Genomic DNA, 27317 nt, shown 5'->3' on the forward strand with positions numbered 1-27317 from the left:
GCATTCATAATGCTAGCAGATCTCAAAGGAGCAGATATGAAGGAAAGCGATCTCCCTGGATTTGGGCACAGGGGCTGCCAGGCTTTTGATCTACAGGTGTTGGATCCAGACACCACTGCCTGGTTCTCTGAGCTGTGTATGAATGTGAGGATTATAGGAAAGCCCTGTGCATTGCTGCCAGGCATTGATATGCTTAATACTGGAGTGGGCGATGAGCTAAGGGTTCCACCCTCATCATCAATCTGCAGAAGACCCCCCTTCCAGCTCAGATCAGCTGTGGTCACCTCCTCAAGAAGAACATCAGAGAACTACCTCAAAGAGCAGCAGGAAAGTTCATTGCAACTGGCAGAGTTTGCAAAAAAAAAAAAAGGGAAAGTCAATGACAATTAATAATCTAAAGAAGAAGAAGAAGAAGCAGCAGCAACTGGGAGGTGCAGATCTGTGAAGGACTACACGTGGGGTTCTGGTTCTTGGAGGTGGGAGAAGTCTCACCATAGCCTTACCTCAGCTTATTTTCTCATTCTTCTAACGGTGAGACATTGCTGAATAGAGTGCATTAACTCTAATTACGACCTAGACAACCCAGGAGACTGTCCTGTAGACAAGGTGAGAAGAGACTGCCCTTCTTGGAAACCCACTAGAGACCACACAGAAAAGAGACGACAAAGTTGGACAAGAGAAGTGGAGTCCAGAGCTGAGGAGGTCTAGAGGCAGGAGGCAGTGGAGGTTCAGCACCTTGGAGAGCTCCAGGACCTTCTCGGGCACAGGCTGCTCCTCTGTAGACCTCCTTTGGTCACTTTGTGGGTCCATCTTATTTTTTTTATCTATTGTTGGGGCTTAGAAAGGCTTCAAGATTTCGTCAAAAAGCAGGCAGGAGGAACGGCCAGCTCTGAGCCGGCTGGTGGCCAGGAAGCGGCTGGTGGCCGCCGGAGCCCTTGGGGTGGTCATGGTGCTGCTGTTGGTAATTCTTATCCCGGTTCTTGTGAACTCAGCTGGGACATCAGCTCACTACGAGATGCTGGGCACCTGCCACATGGTCTGCGACCCCTATGGGACCAAGCCCCCCAGTACTGCTACTGCAGAGACGGTGCGGGATCATCGCCTTGTACAGTCCTTACCCACCTTCATCCAGGGACCCAAAGGGGAATCTGGGCGGCCCGGAAAGGCTGGTCCTAGGGGACCTCCGGGAGAACCAGGACCACCTGGACCGATCGGGCCGCCGGGAGATAAAGGGGAGCCGGGGAGACCTGGTCTCCCTGGTCCTCCCGGAGCTCCGGGGCTGAACGCTGCTGGGGCTATTAGCGCCGCTACCTACAGCACTGTGCCCAAGATCGCTTTCTATGCCGGGCTCAAGAGGCAGCATGAGGGGTACGAGCTGCTTAAGTTTGACGATGTGGTCACCAACTTGGGCAATCATTACGATCCAACTACCGGCAAATTCACCTGCTCCATCCCTGGCATTTATTTCTTCACCTACCACGTCCTGATGAGGGGTGGAGATGGCACCAGCATGTGGGCAGATCTCTGCAAGAACAACCAGGTGAGACAGAGGAGACCCACGGGTGGGATTTGGGTCTTGATATACTGTCTAAGGGTAAACATCGGGGAACAGTTTGGATACATGTAATGGGTTAATCTAGAAAAAAAAAAAGTTATGAACATAGGTCTACTCAAACAGTTCTGGATACTCAAGTCCACCTATGACCTGTCAAGCATCACTTTGGTACTTGTAGTTCCACAACCTGCTTAGATTTTATGCTGGGCTTAAGTCATCCTGTAGAACAGCTGTGTCCAACCTGTGGCTTTCCAATTGTTGCAAAACTACAACTCTCAGCATGCTCTGGGAGTTGCAGTTTTGCAACAGCTAAAAGGGACCACAGGTTGGAGACCTCTGCTGTAGTTTTATTCATTTGATGTGTGAACAAATAGTACATTTCTGTCAAACCCCATCAGGTAATCAGTAATCCAGTCCCTATTGCTATGGAAGTCCCTCAGTCTCCTCAGTGTCATTGCTGATAGGTCAGAAGTAAAAGTTGTTCTTTCTAGATGAGTTTCCATAGAAGAACCTTATCTAAGGAATAATTATTATTTCTGGTGTTTCCAATACTTCAATACTTCCATGTAGCCTGCGGGCAACTGCAAAAGCTTCTATTATAGTCTTTAATTTTAGGATTTAGCACTGACCACTGGAAAAAGATCAAATTTATATAAATCATCTGCTTAGAAGAATATAAGAAAATGTAACATAGAGCTTCAAATAAAGCAATACCTGCATAAAAGATGGACAATATATCCTACAGATGTAGCAGAGCTAGGGTTGGAACTCATGGAGATATCACTGTGTTATAGGACAGCACTTAAACCTCCAAAGTTATCATTAAAAAAGGGTTCAGTGACAAACTCAGCTCTGCTATATCTGTGTCGATTACATTATCAACTGAATCCAATGGAGATAGGTGTTCAGCATGTGACATAACAGAGGCTTAGAGGGTATGCTCCATATTCACTCTACCATAATGCACTTTATATAATAGTCCTAATTATCAGGTTACATCATCTTTTGTATTATTTGCAGCTTGGCCTTTATGTAACTTGCTGTCATTTTATAACGTTTTGTCCACATTGTATTCACACAGTCCACAAAGTTCTTTCAATCATGTAGACAATTCTACAAATGCTTTCTCCAGTTAATGACACTTGAATAATGACATCGGGGCCTCATATCCAACCAGGAGCAACTTCTACATGGAGTTTGGATGTTCTCCATGTGATTTTATGAGTTTCCTCCAGGTTCTCCAGTTCAGGATCCCACTGATAGGTTAATTTGTTACCTTTGACTCTCTAGCATAGTAGCTCTCTGCTGAAACTACAACTCTCAGTATGCCCTGACAGCTGCAGGCAAAGAGTTCATATCCAACCAGGGGCCACTTCTGCATGGAGTTTGTATGTTCTCCACCTGATTTTGTGAGTTTCCTCCAATTTCTCTGATTCCTACTCATTTCAGGAACACACTGATAGGTTGATTCGATACCCTTGATTCTAGCATAGTAGCTCTCTGCTGAAACTACAACTCCCAGTATGCCCTGACAGCTGCAGGCAAAGAGTTCATATCCAATCATGGGCACCAGGAGCTTGTATGTTCTCCATGTGATTGTGTGGATTTCCTCCAGTTGACCCTTCATTCCAGGTGTACATTAATAGGTTAATTGATTCTAGCATAGTAATTTCCAACCTTTGGCTCTCCAGCTGTGGTGATACTACAACTCCCAGCATACTCTGACAGCCTTTGGTTATGCAACCACAAGTCCATCAATATAGTACTTGTAGTTCCACAACCTGCTAAGTTTTTAGCCTCATTGAAAATAGAAGAATACCGTGAGAGTAGTGGTCCCCAACCTGTGGCACTCCTGCTGTTGCAACACTACAATTCCCAGCATGCCCTGACAGCTACTGGACCAATATGAGCAATTTATTTTTCTGTACAGCGCTGCAGAATATGTTGGTGCCAATGTAAGCTGGAATTAAAAGAGTTAAAGTAGTATTCTAATGATGCCAACCAGATCAGCAGCAGCTTTACCTGTCTACAGGGTTGGGAATTTTTAACTCTATCATTTCCAGAGCGCAAACCTGAGCAGTTCTGTGTTAACCATTTCATGTCTTGCCATCCCATTCATATTCTGTTTTCAAACCCAGAACACGATCGCTATGGTGAAGTTTGGTAATTGATAGGGGGTCCTTGGCTTATTGGCCATACACAAAGTTTTATCAAAAACTTACAAAATGTTATTAAAAAAAGTTTAGAGATGTGAAGTTATCTGTAAACACGTTTTATTGTGTGACTCAAGTGCTTCTGTCTTTGAGGTCACCTTGTTTTGGGTAAGTAATTCCATGGTAGAAGATTGATCTCTGCTATCTGCCATGTCTACCGACCATTTATAAGCTCCCGTTAGCTTCCTCAGAAGAGACAGGAGGGCAATTTATCTCTCTGAGAGGTGGAATAGTCAGACAAATTGATATTGTGTATTAACAGTAAAAGCAGAATTTCAATAGATTTGAGAAGTGGACCAGATAGTGTCCTATACACATTCCACTCTGCTTCATCTATACCTCAATAGACTTAAAGCCAGCCTCTGCTCATAATCTGAACATTGGGTGACTGCAGTTAACCCTAATATCCCATCCCCCCTCCTTCTTATCGCGCTCACAAGAGTCCTGGAAGCAGAAATATTGGTTTTTTTTTGTTGGGGGGTCTCTGGTGATTTTAATTTTTAACTGCAGTTCAGATTACATAACGCTGCAGAGGTAAAAATATCACCAGACTCCAGTAAGAGGACGAAGCCAAACGACCCCCCACATCTCAGACTGTTTGCTTGTGTAAAATTGAGGGAAGGGGGTGTTTATATAATGGGGTAACTGCAGTCACGACTGTCTGATTTTAGGTTTTGGAAGGAGTAAGGCTTTAATATTAACTGTGTATATTGTTCAAATCTATTCTATCTATCTATCTATCTATCTATCTATCTATCTATCTATCTATCTATCTATCTATCTATCTATCTATCTATCTATCTAATATTTATCTATTACCTCTACATCTACACATATATAGCAGGGCTGAGTTTGTCATGTGGCATCAAATAATTTTTTGCAGTATTTGTGCTTTTTTATATGACTTCAGGTAAATCATAATCAAAACTTAGTGCACAATAGAAATCACTGAATGAAAAATTCAGCTCTGCTATACATGGTCTGTCTATCTATCTATCTATCTATCTATCTATCTATCTATCTATCTATCTATCTATCTATCTATCTATCTATCTATCTATCTATCTATCTATCTATCATTTGTCTGTCTGACTATCTATGCATTCATCCATCTGTCTTATATCTATCCATTATCTCTATCTAAACACAGACATAGGAGTACTGAGTTTGTCATGTGGCATTGGAGTGTTATTTGTTTTTTTTCCATATGGTTGATGGTAATCAGTCATTATTTTATCTCTATGCACAATATAAATTGTTAATAGATACATTTAGTTCTGCTATATATATATATATATATATATATATATATATATATATTAATGTATAATTCTGTCTATTTAAGGATATTATTTTTTTTAGCACATGAACATTCTATATAAATGTGATCTGTATGAATTCAGCCATGTCCTATGGTCTTGCCTATATAACATGGGTTGTGCGCGTGCTGTGTCAGTATTGTTTGCTCACAGTACACAATGATAACACAGCAACATTATACTCCTACTAATATTAATGACAAACAGCCCTCAGCGTTTCCAGGCCCCTGACTGTGTGAGGGAATTGTCTTGTAAGTATGTAAGACTGAGGTTCATTATGTATACAGACGTACAGAGATAAAGACACCGATAAACTAAAATGTTTCTAGATTTATATTGAGAGATAAATGTAATAATTAATCCATTTCAAATCTAGATAGATAGAGATAGATAGATAGATAGATAGATAGATAGATATGAGATAGATAGATAGATAGATAGATAGATAGATAGATAGATAGATAGATAGATAGATAGATATGAGATAGATAGATATGAGATAGATAGATAGATAGATAGATAGATCTATCTCATATGTATCTATCTATCTATCTATCTATCTATCTATCTATCTATCTATCTATCTATCTATCTATCTATCTATCTATCTATCTATCTATCTCATATGTATCTATCTATCTAGATTTGAAATGGATTAATTATTACATTTATCTCTCAATATAAATCTAGAAACATTTTAGTTTATCGGTGTCTTTATCTCTGTACGTCTGTATACATAATGAACCTCTATCTATCTATCTATCTATCTATCTATCTATCTATCTATCTATCTATCTATCTATCTATCTATCTATCTATCATCTATCTATCTATCTATCTATCTATCTATCTATCTATCTATCTATCTATCTATCTATCTATCTATCTATCTATCTATCTATCTATCTATCTATCTATCTATCTCATATCTATCTATCTATCATGATCTATTCAGTGTATATATTTATCAATCTCATATATCATGTCTATGTATTTGCGACACTTTTTATTTATTATTGATTGTGGAACTCCGTTTCCAGCATCTTTATCAGGAATACCCAACCAGCGGCCCACGATAAGTCAGCTGTAGTACCAATAGATTCTCCTGATCTTTCCTAAGTGACTTTATAAACGTATAAAGTCATATATATATTCTCTTACCAATATACTGTAAGTGCAGCCATGGGGCTAAACATAAAATTCTTTGTCTTATATGTTCTAAGATTGGGGTTTTCTTCCGTCAGTCTTAGGCCTTATTCACACAATGCAGTTTTGGTGCATTTCTTTTTTTTAATGTATTTTTTAATTTAAAGAGGCTCTGTCACCAGATTCTAAGTGCCCTATCTCCTAAATAATGTGACTGGCGCTGTAATGTAGATAACAGTGGTTTTTATTCTGAAAAACGATAATTTTTAAGAAAGTTATGAGCAATTTTAGATTTATGCTAATTAGTTTCTTAATGACCAACTGTTTTTGTTTTTTTAAGTATTTACAAAGTGGGCGTTGCACAGAGGAGTGTATGACGCTGACCAATCAGTGACCAATCAGCGTCATACACTTCTCTACATTCATGCCCACTTGTTTCACTGCACAGCATGATCTCGCGAGATCACTCTCTGACGGGACTTCCTCCCACAGGTTCTTCACCGGAGCCATGGAAGAGTCAACAGATATCGCCTCCAGCCGTGCCAGGATGTTTATCCGAATCTGCAGCGGCTGGAGGCGATGTCTGTTGACTCTTCCATAGCTCCGATGAAGAACCTGTGGGAGGAAGGCCCGTCAGAACGTGATCTCGCGAGATCATTCTGTGCAGTGAAACAAGTGGGCATGAATGGAGAGAAGTGCATGACGCTGATTGGTCACTGATTGGTCAGCGTCATACACTCCTCTGTGCTACGCCCAGTTGGTAAAAAGTAAAAAAACGCCCAGTTGTCTATTAAGCATAATTAGCATAAAGCTAAAATCGCTCATAACTTGCTAAAAAATGATCGTTTTTCAAAATAAAAACCACTGCTGTTATCTACATTACAGCGCCGATCACATTATGTTGGAGACAGGCCATTTATATTCTGGTAACAGAGCCTCTTTAAGTCAGAGAGTAAAGGGAGGAATAGTTTATAGGAAAGATTCTATATCTTCTCTTTTTTTTTTTAATCCTCTCCTGGTTGTGTGTTCAAAAACTGCAACAAAATTGCTCTGTGTGAATGTCAGTAGCCCGTAGCCCGTAGCATTAGGGCATGTTCACACGCACAAGTAAAAATGGCTGAAAATTACGGAGCTCTTTTCAAAGAAAAGAGCCTCTGATTTTCAGCCGTTTTTGAAGCTGAAAACTATTTTTGTAGGTGTTTTTGGAGCTGTTTTTCTATTGACACAATGAAAAACAGCTCCAAAAATGGCTCAAGTGGTGACCTGCGCCTTCTTTTTACACAGCATGTTTGTAGGTGTTCAGCTACCGTTTTTGTCAGACTGTGGTCCCCCGCTGCCTTTAAAGCCACACTCTTTTTTCAAAAATTGCACGGAACGTCGTAAGAGTCCTAAAAGTTGAAAATTTTGGCGCAAAACAGCTGCGCGCCTAAATTTGCATCTTTTTTTTCAGCACAATAGGGCCGGAAAACACAAAAAAATAAAGGCTATTGTGTACACATTGGGAGCGGGGCATAAGACGGCTGTATAAGAGGAGATATGGAGATCAGATACACTATAATTCTGATATTTCTATTAGTATTTCTATATACCGTACTTCCCATATAGAGTGTGAGGTCATGAACATGATGTGTATGTTATATAGAACTGTATATGTGGCTATATATAAGGCTACCAGCTATTGTGTGAATGTAGCCGGACTCTGAGGTGTAGTAACTGCACACAGTCATTTATACTGAAATACATAATGAGACTATAGAATTACACATTACAGCCGGCATTAAATTGCTGTATGTCAGGTGCCAGGGAGGAGGAGTCAGCAGAGCTGAGGATGCGTAATAGCTGGTACAACATGGGCACATCATACCGCTTTGCTCTGGGACTCTCTCAATAGCACTCAGGGGGCTGGGAGGAGGGTGAACGGCTTGAATAATGAAGGAGCAATGAAGGGGTCACCTAGTTGAATCTCACTATAGCACAATAATTACTACAGATGTAGCAGAGCTGAATTTGTCATTAAACTGGTTTGTATGTTTCTGTTTATTTCTGTATCATAAATAAGTAGGTGTACCTACAGTCCTATGTAAATCCACAGATAACACAGTCTAATCTCTTGATGACGTGTGCTAAATGACAAAATCAACACTGTTACATCTGACAAACACAGAACTACTACACCAGACAAACTCAGCACTACTACACCAGACAAATTTGGTACTGCTGCAGCTAAAAAACTGGTCATTGCTGCATCTGTATACACAAGCAGCCATCAAGACACTCGCAAAATCTGTGCCTGCGATCATTCTGTCTTCGAATAGCAGATGTGTTTAGGCTTACAGCAGTTTATGCTACAATCTTTTGGAGAAAAATTGTTTATTTCTCAAAGACATTAGCCTTTTAGGATCAGTCTCATACAGTCCTCCTTCCCTAGTCTATTTTCTAGGTATCTGCTTTTTTTCTGGCTTATTTTGAATGTAGCAGAGCTGAATTTGTCATTTAACTAATTCGGGCTGCGAATAATGTGTACATCATGATAACATGGTAGGTTTAGCTGCAGTCCTATGTGATACAATGGGTTACACAAAATAAGTTGGAGAATTATTAAGGAGCCATTGTTTTCACCAGAACCATATGTATGGCGCCAAGAAAGAATCCATTGATAACTTCATTGCATGGAGTTTGTATGTTTTTTATGTTTTCTCTGGGTTATTCCCACACCCCACTGGGGACAAAGACCAATGAGAAAGCGTTCTCTGTACACAGCAGCAGAATATATTGCTACCATATGTCGTCACTATGTAGAATCATAATTACTGCTATATGTCGTCGCTATGTAAAATAATAATCACTACTTTATGTTGTCGGAAGTGTAGAACAATAATCACTGCTATATGTCGCCACTATTTAGAATAATTGTTGCTATATAGCGTCACTACGTAAAATAATAATCATTCCTATATATTGTTACTACGTAGAATAATAATCACTGCTATATGTGATCGCTATGTAAAATAGTAATCACTACTATATGTTGCTGCTCTGTATAAAATGAATCGTTGCTATAAGTTATCACTATGTATAATAATTGTCACTATATGTCGTCGCTTTGTAGAATAATCGTTGCTATATGTCGTCGCTATGTAGAATAATAATTGTTGCTATATGTCGTCACTATGTAGAATAATGTTGCTATGTCTTATCGCTACATAGAATAATAATTGTTGCTATGTGTCGTCGCTATGCAGAATAATTGTTGCTATGGGTTGTCACTATGTAGAATAATAACCGTTGCTATATGTCGTTGCTACATAAAATAATAATTGTTGCTTTATGTAATCACCATGTAGAATAATGTTGCTATGTCTTATCGCTACGTAGAATAATAATTGTTGCTATGTGTCATCGCTATGCAGAATAATTGTTGATATGTGTTGTCGCTATGTAGAATAATTGTTGCTATGTGTCGTCGCTATGCAGAATACTAATTGTTGCTATGTGTTGTCGCTATGTAGAATAATAATTGTTGCTATGTGTCGTCGCTATGTGTCGTCGCTATGTAGAATAATAATTGTTGCTATGTGTCGTCACTATGCACAATAATAATTGTTGCTGTGTCGTCGCTATGTAGAATAATAATTGTTGCTATGTGTCGTCGCTATGTAGAGTAATAATTGTTGCTTTGTGTCGTCGCTATGCAGAATAATAATTGTTGCTATGTGTCGTCGCTATGTAGAATAATAATTGTTGCTATGTGTCGTCGCTATGTAGAGTAATAATTGTTGCTATGTGTCGTCGCTATGTAGAATAATAATTGTTGCTATGTGTCGTCGCTATGTAGAATAATAATTGTTGCTATGTGTTGTTGCTCTGTAGAATAATAATTGTTGCTATGTGTTGTTGTTCTGTAGAATAATAATTGTTGCTATGTGTTGTCGCTATGTAAAATAATAGTTGCTATATGTTGTCGCTATGCAGAATAATAATCATGGCTATATGTTGTCACTGTGTAGAATAATAGTCACTGCTATATGCTGTCTCTATGTATAATTCCTCACAGTATGCAAGATCTCTGCTTGCTGTTATTCTGTAGGAACATTCATTGTTTGCTTCGAGTGGTTACAATTCTGTCCATGGTCATATGATGGACACAGAGGTGCACGGATCGTTACAGTATGTGTACCAGAGTTGTGTCTTCTAACGACCCCAGCACCTGTGTGTCCATCACATGACCATGGACAGAGTTTTATCCACTGGAAGTAAACAATAAATGTTCCTACTGACTAACAACAAGCAAAGATCTTGAAAACCCTGAGGAATTAGTACACAAAGTGTATTGAAATAATGTATAACTTTAAATTATACAATAGATAACATTAATTTGCAGAAACTCGACAACTCCTACAATTATACATTATTCCATATGGAATAAAATTTTGGATACTTTTGTAGAAGCAAATATATTCATGACTGGTCATAGGTGCTCATTGTGTACAAAGTGCATGAATAGAATTGATCAGGCGTCTAAACTATTATCACAGCAAATCAATGTAAAACTAACTACAGATGTAGCTGAGCTAAGTCTTTGATTTGTTTCTAAATAAAGTTTGAGTGGTAGGTTTGCATTAAGGGTATGTGCACACACACTAATTATGTCCGTAATTGACGGACGTATTTCGGCCGCAAGTACCGGACCGAACACAATGCAGGGAGCCGGGCTCCTAGCATCATACTTATGTACGATGCTAGGAGTCCCTGCCTCGCTGCAGGACAACTGTCCCGTACTGTAATCATGTTTTCAGTACGGGACTGTAGTTCCACGGAGAGGCAGGGACTCCTAGCATCATACATAAGTATGATGCTAGGAGCCCGGCTCCCTGCACTGTGTTCGGTCCGGTACTTGCGGCCGAAATACATCCGTCAATTACGGACGTAATTATTGTGTGTGCACATACCCTAACACCTATGAAAAAATAACAGATCATTAGTGCCAGATGACAAACACAGCTCTGCTAAATCTGTATTTAAAGTGTAGGTCACTATTACTGCAAACATTTTAAAAAAAAATTCTTATAGTTGCCTACAATACTGCACAGGAATATATAAAACGATATAGATGTATATGTTCTGCAGTTATCAGCGCAGACAGGATTGAAGGCAATGAGATAAGATGCCGTCGGTGCACTTGGCAACCAGGTTGTATAAATATTTATGTGATCTGGTGGTTACAAGCGTCTTTGTAGTCAGCATCGCGACCAAGATCTCAGCCCTCAGATGACAATTGTATTAGAGGGAACAGAAACAGTGACATGACAGCTCAGTGGTGAAGCATTAAACATGTACTGACTATCACTTATTATCATCCTTCTTTTCTCAGCACCAGATAGCAATATATAAAAGATACTTAAAGAGAACCCGTCACCTCTCCCGACATGTCTATTTTTAGTAAATATGTATTCCCCATGAAATAACAATTCTGGAACATCTTTTCTTAGTTCTCTGCCTTGTGCTATTCCTCTGTTATTCCTCCTAAAAATGTATGAATAAATTGACAACTTGTTATTACCATTCCTCCTGTCAAGGGGGCGTGTCTCTACACAGTCTCACACTGACATTACTGATTGGACAGTGTCAGAATGTGTGGGGACACACCCCCAACTGGTAACACCTAGTTGTCAATTTATTCATAAATTTATAGGAGGAATAACAGAGGAATGGCACAATGTAGAGTTATAAGAAAAGATGTTCCAGAATTGTTATTTTATGGGGAATGCAAGTATTTACTAAAACAGACAAGTCAGAAGAAGTGACAGGTCCTCGTTAATCCGCAGCGGACCCATTTCTCCATTGCCTTCCACTTCTTTTTAGTAGGGTTAGTTTAGACGATGTGGAAAATTCAGCTGCGGAGCATAGGCTGCGGTGCGGAATTTGGTGTCCGCAGCATACACTGACTGTTGCGGACGTGTGGCGGACTGGTTGCGGACTCATTGCGGAAGTTCTCCATTGAGTCAATGGAGATTCAAAATTCCGCAATGAAGTCCGCAGATGTTATGCAGATGTTATGTGTGCTGCGGAGCGTATTGGTTTTTTAACATGACATTTCTTCATTCTGGCTGGACCTATGTGTATTTCTAGGTCTACAGCCAGACTGAGGAAGTCAATGGGGCTCCCGTAATTACGGGTGACTACGTGTGTGCACCCGTAATTATGGGAGCGTTGCTAGGCGACGTCAGTAAATAGTCACTGTCCAGGGTGCTGAAAGAGTTAAGTGATCGGCAGTAACTGTTTCTGCCCCCTGGACAATGACTACCGATCACAATATACAGCAACCTGTAAAAAAAATAGAAGTTCATACTTACCGAGAACTCCCTGCTTCTTTCTCCAGTCCGGCTTCCCAGGATGACGTTTCAGTCCAAGTGACGGCTGCAGCCAATCACAGGCCAATCACAGGCCAATCACAGGCTGCAGCGGTCACATGGACAGCCGCGTCATCCAGGGAGGTCGGGCTGGATGCCGAAAAAGAGGGACGCGTCACCAAGACAACGGCCGGTAAGTATGAATTTCTTTTACTTTCACTAGGGAAAGTGCTGTCCCTTCTCTCTATCCTCCACTGATAGAGAGAAGGGAAGTACTTTCACCTCAATACGCAACGGCCAGTCCGCATCAATTTACTGCACATTTTGGGCAGATCCGCCACAGAATCTGCAACGCAGATTCTGTGCGGCATTGATGCGGACAGTTGCGGAAGAAATACGCCATGTGGGGCCATGCCCTTATACTTTATAGTAGAGACAGGGCTGAATCTACATATAGGCGCACAGTAGTCCTGTGCATATTGGCGGCCCGAGGTAGACACCTGCAAAGGGAAAATTGATCATAGTGCTGGCGGAATAAGAGGTGGACGACCGGAGGGGAGGGCGGGTTTGGTTGCAGAGGGCACTAGTTGTTATAACGAGGGCACCGCAATCTTCTGCAGACAAACATTTAACGCTAGAGCTGTGCCTACATGTTCCTGATATGTAAATCCAGTACTAAGTAGAGGGAACATTAAAGGGTTATTCCTATCACAGAAAGCTAAAGCAGCGCAGCGGCCCCTTTTTCAGGATCGATCGCGGTCCTGGCAGTCAGACCACAGCGACCAAAAAAGTCATTTCATCTGTATCTATACAATACACAACTCTGCAGCACAGCTTTGTGAAGGGGAAAATCCTTTCCAACATTGGTTGATTGATTTGAAACACCCTTTTCATAAAGAAGGTCTGCAGCTACTGAGATGTGTATTATGATGTTCTGCAGCAGCTGAGATGTGTATTATGTTCTGCAGCAGCTGAGATCTGTCTTATGATCTGCAGCAGCTGAGATGTGTATTATGATGTTCTACCGCAGCTGAGGTGTGTATTATGAAGTTCTGCAGCAGCTGAGATGTGTATTATGTTCTGCAGCAGCTGTGATCTGTCCTATGATCTGCAGCAGTTGAGGTCTATATTATGATGTTCTGCAGCAGCTGAGGTGTGTATTATGGTGTTCCGCAGCAGCTGAGATGTGTATTACGATGTTCTGCAGCAGCTGAGGTGTGTATTATGATGTTCTGCAGCAGCTGAGATGTGTATTATGATGTTCTGCAGCAGCTGAGGTGTATATTATGTTGTTCTGAAGCAGCTAAGGCTTCGTTCACATCTGCGTTGGGACTCTGGTTCATTTGGAGCTTTCCGTCAGGGAAACCCATGAACGGAATCCAAATGGAAACGGTTTGAAATAGGTTTCTGTTTACATCACCATTGATTTCAATGGTGACGGATCCGGTGGTGATGGTTTCAGTTTGTCACCATTGTGTAAGGGTTCCGTCGTCTTCACGAAATGAATAGCGCAGTCGACTATGGTATCGATTCCGTCAAAATAACAGAACCCTTACACAATGGTGACAAACGGAAACCATTAGCACCAGATCTGTAACCATTGAGATCACTGGTGATGCAGTGGAAACCTATGTTTTCCGTTTGTTTCAGTTTGGATTCCGTTCATGGGTTCTCCTGATGGAAAGCTGCGAAGGAACCCATGAACGGAGTTCCGGCACGAATGTGAACGAAGCCTAAGGTGTGCATTATCTTGTTTTGCATCGGCAGGAATACAGAACTGTATAATACACACTGCAGCTGCTGAAGAACCCCTTTTAAAGAGAGATGTGGATCACTACATGTCAGGAAATCCTGCAAAAGTGATCTGTGACAGATTGCTTCTGCAGGAAGAGATAAGCAACGCCTATGTTGCACCACTTATCTCTGTAAAATCGTTAAGTTCTGACATCAGAATGTGATGTTTATAAAAATATTATTTACAGATGTCAATGGAAAACGTCCATTGATGTGTATTGCAATGACATCTATTATACATTATATAAAATAAAACAATATAAAAAATGTGACATGCTCCTTTAAGAAAAAAAAATGACTTAATAAGAGTACACTGTATCTGAAAAACTCATTTCTAACCATATATTGTATATGTAGACGTCTCTGCAACACGGAAAGTGATCAGCGGAGGCATGGGAGCAGCACAGCCCCGTACATGAGTAGGTGAATGGATAGAGATCCCTTAGGAACTGCAGATGTTTGCAGGACATGTTCATATCAGGAGATAAATATGCTGAAAACGGAGAAAACACAAATCTATTGCTTCATAATAAAGCAACTGCAGTGCTTTACATCCCGTAATGCTGGCGTCCTTCAATGTGTCTGACGTAGAATGTGGTCAAGGAACCTTAGATCAGAAATCTGGTAATAAAACACATTTCATATTTTGTTAATGAGTGGCCAGAAATGTAGGGCCAGTGCTCTGTTTTTCTGATCCAATGCTCTAAATTCCCTACATTGACATAAAATTATTAAACCCCATACCTTCAGCCACCACTAGGGGGAGCTTTTGGTGTGACTACCAGGCCGCAGTGCCAGTGTCAGTTCAGGGTGGTTGGGAGTAGTCAATAGAATGGTAATGCCAACCATAACAATGGCTATACTGTCTGCACCGCCTTGTTGAAATCTGTTAAACTATAGACTGCTGCTAATAGTCTACCTGCAGAGTGCAGACTACAGACTCACCTGGGTTGTAGAAGAGAAGCAACAGAACATTTGCTCATAACTGCTAGCATTCAAGGTAAGATAGTTCAGTTTAATGTCCCACCCCAAAACCTTAATAGGGTCCCAAATTTCAAAGATCTTGGTGGTTCTCCATGCCTCAGTATCATGACACCATCATTAAAGGTCTTGTTCAGTGTAGAAAACCTATTTGCATAGACTCTATTAGGGAATTCTGACAATAGAGAGGGGTGGGGGTCCTCTGCTCAGGAGTCAGGATCCTCATCTCTCGGCCAGAGTGGAGAGCGGTTACAAAGAGCGTCTCTCGCTCTGGAGGACCTGTCCTGTCCTGCATTACACAGACAACCCACTTATCTGTATGGGCACTGTGTAATACTTAGTTTCCCCTGTGGTGGCACTGCAGGGAAATTAAACACTGCCGGGTTTCCCACAAAGATTACAGATGATCGCTGGGTGCCATGGTGAGATCAGTTTATTCTCAAATGAACTTTTTAACAAGTAGGGATTGTCCAAAGCGGAGAACCCCTTCATTGCTCCAATCCTCAACCTTACCTCTGTGATATATTGTAGGATATAGAGGAAGAAGTAGTTCAGTCCATGAAGCTGCTCGGTGTGTCTTGAGCTGGAGAACATCTTTAGACCTCACCACAAGACCCCAAGTCAGTTTGTTTTAGACCGGCCTATTTCAGTTTATACCTGAGGACTCCCCTTAGTAAAGTAAAATGTTAATTTCCAAAGGCCACTTGAGAAAGGAGACGTGTTCACCACGTCTTGTCTTTACTCACCGAGGGTCGACAATCTCCTTCCATCCTGAGAAGTGATGGCAGATTTTCACGTCCGAGTTCCATATGTGTGGATCCCGTTTTCACGAGTCCCCATAGACTTGAGTCTATCAAGGGATCTGTGAAAACGGAAGAAAATAAGACATGTTCTATTTTTCAATTGGACCCTTCGCACACTCCGTTGAAAAAACGTCCGTGTGAACGGCCCCATTGAAATACGTGCGTCCGTGTGATGGCCGTTGTTTTAATGGCAGTCACACAGATGTTTTCTACGTTCATGTAAATAAGCCCTTAGGCTGTGTTCACATGTTGCCAATTTTTCTCAGTTTTTCAGTATGGATTCGGAACTGAAAATCTGCGACTATTTACAGTACAATGCATGTGGAAGTCATTTTGAAAAGCCTTGCAGAATTCAGATTTTCAAATTCGCACCATGTCAATTCTTGCGGATATTGACAGCGTATTTCACCCTTTGCAATCCGCGGCAAATCTGCAGCAAAATCAGGAACTGAAAAATCTGCCACATCTGAACTAAGCCTAAAACTTCTTCCAGCTGAGAGTTTGCTACAATTGTATCTGCTCTAGGCAACCCTGTGTAAACTAAACAGCCTGGATTCTAGCCTGATACACTTTACCTGCACTGATACATTGTAGAGGACCCACCTCTATCAGATATTCATGGCATGTCCACAGGATATGCTATAAATGTCTAAAATGGAAATAAAACTATATGGGATTTTATAAAAAATCAATCTAGACAATTATTTAAATATAAAGAAGTTTTACAGGAGATAATATTGGTGGCCTATCCTTAGGCTATCAATGTGTGATCTCTTAGGATTCAACCCTAGGTATTCCAAGAAGTAGGAGACCAAACTCAACGCTGGAACGACAAGGCTCCTTTACGGAAGTTCATGACACAGTGCTGCTCTCGTCCATGTGGCTGTGTTTGGTACTGCAGGCAAGGGGTTGTGGTGCTCCAACAAGCTCCATACCCTTTTTTTGAGCTGAGCTTTAGAGGTACTGGGAGTTGGGAACCCCACATATATCACATTTATGGCTCATCTTATGGATAGCCCATAAATCTTATATAGTGTAAAACACCTTTAAACTCTGAAATGCCCTTAACATGGGCATATACCCGAGCACCGGGCAGCACTTATACACTGTGTGACACTCTGTGCATAACACAAGGATCCAAAGAACCCATCAGGACCAGTGTCGCCCCCTTCCTTAGTAAGAAGTGTTGCACCCTGTGCAACTGCCATGAGGCCGGCCTTGGATATAGAACGTAAATGCCTGATTGATAGTTCGTATCCTTCTAAATCTGTTGGCTATAATGGTCACCTTTATTCTATGTATGGTATTGGGAATCCTGAGGGAATTAACTACATGTGCAAAAACAAATACGCTGTATTCCTAGTGCAGGATCTGAGGGGGCGGGGCATGACACAAAGATCCTCTCCCTGCAATATGTCCCATACTAAGCAGTTTCACCTGGAGTGTTCCTTTAAGGATTTTTTTTTATTTTTTTTGTAGCATTACTAAGAATTGCTGGTAAATCACTTCTCTTCTGTTACCTTATAACATTTATTTCTAAATAATAAAAAAAACATTTCCCCAGATGTCTTGTACCACTAATAGCAGACAACGTGTCTTTACTCGGAGGGGTATAACGCTTTTTGCTGATATCTGTAGCCTTTGCCGGGCTGTGTAATGACCTTATAAGCAGCAAAATTAGAACTTTTGTTTTCTTAGTGTGAAGTAAATAGGCGTCATGAAGAAAAAAAAATGACCATTATTATGCACGAAGAGCAGAATGGCTAATAAATAAAACCACTTTAACAAAGCTTCATATTCTCCACACCGTGGCGGACACATCGTCGCTGCTTTTTAGACGCTTCATGATCATTACAGGATGACAGAACCAGACCGCAGTGTGCAAGTGATGAGTCTGCACTTATGCTAATTCATATAAAGAAAAGCCAAATTATAGATGTTTGGAAACATTGTAAAATAGCTGGAGGACAGCAGAGCATTATGGGATTTAATTGTTGGTAGACATATAGGTTTCCATATGAACTGAGTGCGAGGCGACAATGCAACATCATCACGGCCATTAAAGGCATTTTCCCATTACCCAAAGTATCCATACGGACGGGTTCCCACGGGTCGGATACGTTGCGTAAAAACTATGCAGTCTGGGAAACCCGCAGCACATTCCGTCCGCTCTTCAGAAAGCAGCGGTAGAAAAGAAACAAAAAAACTTTTATACTTACCGCGGCCGTTGACATGGTGATGCGTCCCTCCTTTGACGCCTGGCCTCCCTGGATGACGCTCCAGCACATGTGACCGCTGCAGCCTGTAAATTTGCTGCAGCAGTCACATGGGATTAAATGTCCTCCCAGGAGGCCGGACTGGAGGAGGAAGCAGGGAGTTCTGGGTAAGGATAATTTTTTTTTTCGATGTTGCGATTTTTGCGGTGGTATCGCTGCAGTCGCAACACTTGGCTTTCTGTTGCATGTTTTGCATTCCCATTGAATTTAATGGGGCAAATCCGCCACAGCAAATGAAACGCAGCATAAATTGACGTGCTGCGGATTTAAATTCTGCACTGCTGGTCAATTTATTAATGTTTTTGCCGAGTTTTTTTTACACAGCGTGGACATGAGATTTTCAAAATCCCATCCTCTTTGCTGCTACTGTAAATGTTGTGGAATTTCCGCACAGAATTCAATTCCGAAGCGTTTACGCTATGTGGGACCCCGGTCTTAAAATCCTAAGACCACCAAACCTATTGAATAGTAGGTCGATTTTTGTATCTAAAAAACTCACATCTTTGCATTTTTCTTCTCCACATCCAAAGCGAAGACTTCCAGATTGTACTCTGCATTGTACCGCTCTCCCACAATTTGTTGCACTTCCCTTTGTGTAGTGAGGTGACGCAGCGTTATCACGTCCCACCCACATTTCCCCATCTCAGATTTGCAGTAGCAGAGTATAATGGACATAATAGTAAAGCCTACTCATGCAGAGAGGTGCCAGTAAGCACCGACAGAGGACTGTGAAAGATTACTACACATGCGTGACCACCAAAAGCTATTGCTACGGGTAGCTGTTACCCACGCAACTGAATTGATTATCAAAGAAAACACATAAAGTACCAGTAATAGAATAACTTTGAAACTGGATCAACTTACATTGATGGGAAAATCCCTTTAATCCCCTTTAATGGTACAACAAGGAGACTGCGTGTTTTCACCTAAAGGCTATGGACACATTTGACATGGAAAAAACGATTTATACATATGTTAGGGGTTGCCCAGAGTTAAAAAAGTTGCACTAAGTTTCCAGCTGCAATCTTCATTCCTTCATTCATTTTCAGACCCCCTGATATGCAGTTTGCAACCTGCTCCTAGTTTTAGACTTTTCTTAAGTGGAGGTATCTCTCCCAGGAATACATGCCGGATGTGAGAACTGTGTATCCTGGCTGCTGCTGCCTTCACTAGCTCTCATGTATCAGCACAGCTTCATTCCTGTACTGCTATCCCCTTCTAATACAGTTAATCTCCTCTCTACTATGCTTACACTGACACTAATGTAGCACACAGTCTGTGTGATTCTCCACCCTCCTGAGCTTTCCCCCCTCTCCACACTCTGTGTACAATCTTCTCTCCCTGCTGCTATCTTTAAGGATGGGGCTAGACCTAGACTTTCTTTTATGTAGTAAGAGATAAAGCCATAGGAATGCATTAGTCTAGGGCTACATACAAGGTATTTTATTAATTTTTTTCAATCGCTACATGCTGAAATTTCCGAGCTAAACACCTTTCTGGAACAATTTCGAAGAGATTTTCAATGAAAAAGTGCAAGGGTGTCCATAGCCTTAAGTTTTCCATGAAAATTAAAGGCTATGTTGAACATAGAGTCCTTTTTGCCGGCAGCATTTTATAGAGGAGGAGGAGCTAAGCAGATAGATAGTTTAGTGGAAAAAGATTCATTATATAAAGTTTTACAGAATATTTTCCCATTAAACTATATATACCAATCTGCTCAGCTCTTCCTGCTCTATGTATTTCCCCTTCATAGATAAGTAAGATTAGTTTAAAAACATACACCACTTTGAGGGGTTGTATGAGTTTAGAAAAAGTACTTTTTTTTCCCCCAGAAGCAGCGCCACTCGTGTCAGTGGGCTCCGTCTGGTATTGCACCTTTGCCCCATTCAGTTAAATCTCATACAACTCCAAAATAAATTTCAAATGAGTAATGAAATAGATGAGGACGATGACAACTTTCAACTGTTTTTAAAATTGAATTTAGCCTTAAACCTTACGTTACCATATTTCTACCACTTGTCATGATTTCCTCCAATCATATCCATTGATGTTTTAAAAATGGTTCTGGTTGTCCTTGGAGCCATCTATTTTCTTTGTCCCCACTGTTAGACATTTGATCTGCTGACCTCCCATAATGCACTGCTCTCTGGTAACAGTAAACTTGTAGAATTCTGAAAATAAGTAAAAAAAAAAAAGGTGTCTACAAAGACGGGCTTCATAAAATGTAGCCGAAAAACGGAGAAGGGCGCCTTCATGACAACTTTAGCACAAACCAGTAGTGGTTTGTATTAATGGAATCCTAACCTGGATGCCAACTTGCAAGAATATATATACAACAGAGGCAGCCCCTGTGCCTAATGTCGGGCGGCTCGAGATATAGGGCCATCTTTTACGTTGGCATCACCCACCTTTTACATGATTGATGTGAACCTGGCAGGGCTGTTCCTCACCACATGATCAAAAAGAAGAACTTGGTCACTGTCCTGTTCTCTCCTTCAAGGGATAAGACGTAAGCAGTGTGTACACAAGGCAGGGCATGCTGTCACAGAATTGGGACAGTCATGTTTCGCTGCTACATCGACGGTTGTGTCCCAATCTCCTAATGACGCTGCTAAAGTAGCGAAATATGTCGGAGGTGTGACGGCTGTGGGGTATACTAGACTGCTCCACCGTAGTAGGAGAAGCAGCTGGCAAAACAATAGTCAATAACAGTCACTCGAACAAGAGTACCTGGGAGGATGTTCAGGCAGATGCTCGGAGTAGCAGACACGTGGCACAGGTGATGCTTGGCGTGGCAGATGACAGGAGGTGGCAGATGATACCAGACGTGGCAGATGATATCAGACGTGTCAGATGAGGCACACACGACTGCAACAATAGGCTTAGGAACAGGAACAAAATGCAGCAACAGGACATGGGAAGCAGGAAACGGGAACACGGGGAGCAGGATAGAATTAAGGGACCATTTGCATAGTCGACTATTTAGAAAGAGATAAAAAGTACACGGCGCACATAGTGCATCATCCAGTACTGCATCATCCAATCAAATTCAGTGACAATTATAGGTGCTTATGTGCTGCTCACCGCCTGAAGTGCCAATAGATATGGAGAGGACTGCCGTCTAGGATTCAGACGGGAACCAACAGGATACAGTTGAGACTTGAAGAGAATGAGGGAAAAAATGGAATCCAATCTTGGCGCTGTACCTCTTCTAGAGCAATGTATGCTTGGAGTGTTCTGATGGTGGAAACCCGACAGATACGACAAAATACTGCTGTTGTGTTTAAATAGTCCAAGGGTTTATTAAAATGTTCAAATAGCAACGCGTTTCAGGACCGGACTCGTCCCTTCCTCAGGCTAAAACATAACGTTGCTATTTGAACATTTTAATAAACCCTTGGACTATTTAAATGCAACTGCAGTATTTTGTCGTATCTATGGCGTTTCCGCCATCAGAACACTCTAAGCATATATTGCTCTAGAAGAGGTACAGTACCAAGATTGGATTCCATTTTTTCCCTCATCTCTTCATTTTCATAGACGAACACAGGAAGACTAACAATGCTCAGGCAAGGAGAGGAAGGGCAGAGCCCTTTTTAAAGTCAAGGGTGTCACTGGGTTAGTTGGGAAACTTTAGACAGGTGCGCGCGCTGGCCCTTTAAGGCAGAGATTGAGTGCATGCGCACCCTACAGGACACAGGAGAGCACTGCAGCCATGTGTGTCAGCGACTCTGAGGAGGGAGACGCCGACATGAAAATACAGTCCTGTGGTCGCGGCTTCCGGCAAGTGGGACGTGCCGGTGGTCAGTTACTGCGGGCATAACAGGAGGGACACTAGACGGGCTTGAATTTTATACCCTGTGCCAGATGTAATGTACAATACACAGCAGGAGTTGTAGTCCAGACTATTCTCTCCTCATGTTCTCAATATATAAAAGTAATTATAATATATAAAAATTATATCATTGAATAAATACACCAGGCCCACTATTCAGTTTTTACCCATCACTTTAATATGGACTCGCAGTTCATGTGGTATTTTACTAGTACGGATGTAGCCAACTTTATCTTGACTTTTGTTGTGTGATATCTTGCTGCAGAAATTTATCAGAGTCAAGTTAAACTTGGCTACATCCGTAATGAAATCAAAGATTTTATTTTCCAAAATGTTTATTCTTTTCGTGCAAGTAAACATTTCCAACATCATAATAGTTACAATTGAAATAATACAGAGCGTTTCCATCGAGTGATGCGACTATTAAGACAACAAGCAGAACAATTCTAGAAGTCTAGAGGAAATGAAGCATGAAATTGTTGGAAACCTCTAAAACTGAGGCCCATGAGGCAGAACATCATTTTAAAAAGAAATTACAAAAATGTAATCATTATATCCTGGATCACAACAGGTGCGATCAAAGTGGTCAGAAGGGGAAGACAAAGGTGTCCTACCAGGGTGGGGTAAAGGAGAAAAAAGGAGGAAGAGGAAAAGAGAAGAAATAAAAAAATAAATAAAAAAATAGGGCTGGAGGAGAGGGATTTGGCCCCATCCCACCTGGGGAAACTCGGGAGTCCGGAGGTTATGGATAGGATAGGGACGGCGGTTTAAGCAAAGGAGATCTAAGGGCGCCAAACTTTTTTGAAGCGAGTGGCTGAATCGTTCAGAATACCGATCGGCCGCTCATTAACCATACAATTATCAAGTCGTATATTAACAGCAGCAAATAAAAAAATTGGGGATTTCCATAAGGCTATGGTCTGCTTTATTGCCAAAGATATGTGATATGAGGGTTAAATCGTGGGTCAGAAGTGTAAGGATCACGTGCGACTGGTTCAATAAAGAGAGAGACCCTGTTAGGTTGAACGCTCGGACCAAAAAGCAGACCACCTTAGGACTTGTCCAACATATGGAGCATTTTGCTTGTTAGAGCAGCCACGGAAACGGTTGTGTGATATCCCGGAACTACATGTGCAATTCTAGTGGAGACTAAGTATCAACGGATGAGAACTTTTTATGCGGATTCCATGGTCGTGACGATAATAGAACATTGTGAGACAACATGCCAAGAGGAACCCCAATCCACAACCTCACGATGTTGATTAATATCTCATAGACCTGTACAACACAGATTGGTAATAAAGCGGCATGCATGAGCCCACCTGTAGTATTAGAGCGCATTTCCTTTCATATTGATTATAGCCGCTGATGTCGGACAGGAGCGATGAAAGGCACATGTCTGAAATGTGACCTAGTTACGGAGCACAGTCTTCCATTTGCCGTGTGGGTAACACCGGATACACGCAGAGGGATGAAAGCTAAAGTTACGATACATCTTGGCTATTACTTTGACTTGTGCGCTGCCGGGAAAGTTGAAGTGCGCTCACAACATGAGATATTTTTTGAAAATGCCTCAGAATCATGATACTTTTATCAGAAGTTCTAAGTATTAAAGGGTCGTGTTGTTTAGATTTTTATCTCAATCGCTTTACTTAACAAACCTAATTACTTTACTTGTTAAATGTATGTTCTAGCAGCGCTTCATGAGACACATCCGGAATGTGCCCTTTTTGGGTTTTTATTAGCAACTATTTGGAGTATTAAAGAAACATGCTGAAGAAATGGTGTGTTCTTATATAAAATATCAAGCAGTGATCGCAGATACAGTACAACAAAGGATTCCCAGATAAATACCTCAAAGAGGACCTGTCACATCTCCAGTCATGTCTGTTTTATCAAATTATTGTATACCCCTTAAAATAACAATTCTGGAGCATCTTTTCTTAGAACTCTACGTTGTGCCTTTCCTCTGTTATTCCTCCTAGAAATGTATGAATAAATTGACAATTGGGTGTTACCAGGTGGGGGTGTGTCCCTGCACAGTCTGACACATTTTCACTCTGTCAGCACTGATTGGACAGTTTAGGGACACACCCCTTTGACAAAGAGAATGGTTACACCCAGTTGTCAATTTATTGATACAATTCTAGATGGAATAACAGAGGAACGGCACAACGCAGGGTTCTAAAAAAATATGTATAAGAGTTGTCATTTAATGGGGATTTTTTTTCTAATATAGAGTGGGGGTCCGACCTTCAGGAAAAAGAAGCGGCTGTGGTGCTTCTGTGAATACCGTTCCTCCCTTATTTATACATAGACACCACCACTCATCTGTACAGCTGCCTGACCACCTGTGACGGCTTTACAGGTCTCCTGTGTCATAAAGTGCTATCCGCTAGGGCCGTCACACAGGAGCAGAGGGGGAGGGTTTACAGCCGAGGAGCCAGGACACTGCCCTGAGCAGCAGACACTTTGCATCTCATTAGCATATGGCACGTGAGCGATTAAAACATAATATTAGTTTTGACTTTTTAATAATTAGCAAAGATTACTAAGATTTCTGTTTTCACTTTTTCATTATGGGGTATTGCGTGCAGAATGATGGGAAAAACTTGAATTTGTTTTTATTTTTGCACAAGGTCTCAACATAACAAAATGTGAAAAAATGTAAAGGGCCTGAAGACGTTCCGGATGCATTGTATCTAGTGGTTTTAGGGGGGAGAGGGTATGCTTTAAGGTATGGGAATGCCTTGGCTTTGGGAATGTTTAGGAGCAAAGGTGTTTGGGCTTCTGATGGGCAAAGTCCTCAGAAACGGCTCATTATTAATACTCTGGCATATAATACAGTGTCCCGAGGGCTGGGAGTAAGACATAAAAGTTACGATAGAGAAGAAGAGTATGGTGGCCTTCAAGGATCATTCTCCTAATACTGGCACTATGTAATGTTTACATTTATAATTGTTATTGATATTCATTGATATTAAGTTTGGTTTTTGCCTTAGATCTTGTTGATTCATATAGATAACACTGTAACTTTATTGTATAGATTGTTTATTTTGTAAATTTTTCTAGATATTTGTAACTTTTGTTTATAACAGAAACTCTATTTTATTTAACATTTTATTTAAGTCCTAATTAATAAAGTCCGATGCTGCTGCAGAATCATCTGTAGCCTCTGGTGCCGACACGATGCAGGACCTGTGAGTGACGTCACAGATCTGCACTGCCAGAAGCTGGGCGTTCTGAAGAGAAGTGGATGATACTTCTCATCAGAACGCCCAGCTAGTAAAAGTAGTAAACACGCCCCGATGTTCGCACATAATACACACCCAGTTGTACTTTTACGTTAAACACGCCCAGTTGTACTTTTGCAAGCCTCATTTGCATAAATACGAAAATGGTCATAACTTGGCCAAAAATGCTCGTTTTTTAAAAATAAAAACGTTACTGTAATCTACATTGCAGCGTCTATCTGCTGCAATAGCAGATAGGGGTTGCAAAATCTGGTGACAGAGCCTCTTTAAAGGGCAATATGTGCATTTTCTGTTCATCTTCATTTAGTAAACTATAAATCTGATTCTGAATTTCTGAAAAGATGACTTCCATGTCAAGTCTTTTGTCTTTCTGTGTACACATGACTCATTCTTGTACTTCTCTTGCACAGGTCCGGGCAAGCGCAATTGCACAGGATGCTGACCAGAATTATGACTATGCCAGTAACAGCGTAGTCCTACACCTAGAGCCTGGCGATGAAGTATATATAAAACTGGATGGCGGCAAAGCCCATGGCGGTAACAATAACAAATACAGCACATTCTCTGGATTTATCATCTACGCTGACTGAGGATACCTCGCTTAAGGCAAAGACTTGTATTTTCCCATATGTAGCCCCGTTGTGGCAGATTTTTTGGGCTGCAGACTCTATAGTGCTGGAAAGACACTTCTTATTATGGACCCTATACAGTACGGAGATCCACTGCTACCTGACTAACATCTGTACACCTCAAAAACCTATACATAATACATATATGTCGTACTATTTACACAGATGTGACATCCCTTACCACCAAAGCCGAAATTCCCTGTCTGTGCCTGTGTGAATGAAATCCTATACAATACCGATTTTATATGCAAAAAAAGAAGACAAAAAATATCCCTAAATATATGGTATCAATATCCTATATCCTTGCTGTTATACCCATGTGTCAGCTTTGGACTTTGTGAGTTGCCTGCCAGTGTAATGCTTGGACTCCATTAGTGCTATGGCGCGGGGTGGTCCTCCTTTATTTACGTACCGGTTCTGGGTATCGGTGCCAACGGTTAGTAACGGTAGAAGAGCTGGAGAGACGGATGGGAGGAAAAATTATGAAACTGTGAAGCTACTATATATTCTGTTAATCATATTTTAAATGCATATATTGAAGAAATGAGAAGCATCTACACTTGTTCATATAAAGTTTATATTTAATACTCTGAAAGTACATTGTATTTATTTTATAGCCGAATATTATATTATATATACAGTATATATATACATATATATATTGCATTATTTACCGAATTTCATTTACTCAGTCCTTGAGTCCTGAGGGGTAATTTGAACCTCTTGGGCCCCAATGCAAATGCCGTAACACAGTGCCCTCTGATGCGTCTTTTATATTACTGGTGAACGTCTATGGGACAGTAGGACCTTTTAGGCCCCATTGGGCTCCAGGTACCAAGTGCGACCGCAATCTGTGCATCCCCTATAGTTACTCCATGTTTCTGTGAAATAAAAACCTGGCGAAGGCAGGGTGGCTTGTTGGCAGCCCGGGGCACAGGACACGCCAACCCCACTACTAGCTACATCCCTGTCTAAAAAACACCCACAGGGGTTATCACTCAGCTTTTCCATAGTCCTAACTAGTTGTACTACCCAGTTATGGTGTGATACATCATAACTAACTAAGGATATTTGGGATCCAGGAGTCCTGTGTAAATTTCTAAGGCCACGTTCAGACGTGGCGGATTCCGCATTGAAAATCCAAGAATTTTCACAGTACAAG

The 27317-nt window shown here is 41.1% G+C and overlaps 1 protein-coding gene across 1 annotated transcript; it reads left to right on the forward strand.

Annotated features, from left to right (window-relative positions):
- C1QL3 (complement C1q like 3) lies at positions 1–26760 on the forward strand. The gene is made up of 2 exons (XM_075827601.1): positions 1–1540; positions 25937–26760. Exons 1-2 carry the CDS (start codon positions 947–949, stop codon positions 26114–26116), a joined length of 774 nt encoding a protein of 257 aa, XP_075683716.1. The 5' UTR covers positions 1–946; the 3' UTR covers positions 26117–26760.
- Positions 26761–27317: the final 557 nt, after the last annotated feature.

Source organism: Rhinoderma darwinii, chromosome 5 (genome assembly GCF_050947455.1).
Source record: "Rhinoderma darwinii isolate aRhiDar2 chromosome 5, aRhiDar2.hap1, whole genome shotgun sequence".
NCBI lineage: Eukaryota > Metazoa > Chordata > Amphibia > Anura > Rhinodermatidae > Rhinoderma > Rhinoderma darwinii.

Excerpts from the sequence above, each read along its gene's own strand:
- C1QL3 (XM_075827601.1), top strand. The coding sequence starts at position 947 with ATGGTGCTGCTGTTGGTAATTCTTATCCCGGTTCTTGTGAACTCAGCT. Across the intron at positions 1,541-25,936 it reads ATCTCTGCAAGAACAACCAG|GTCCGGGCAAGCGCAATTGC; the intron begins GTGAGACAGAGG and ends TCTCTTGCACAG.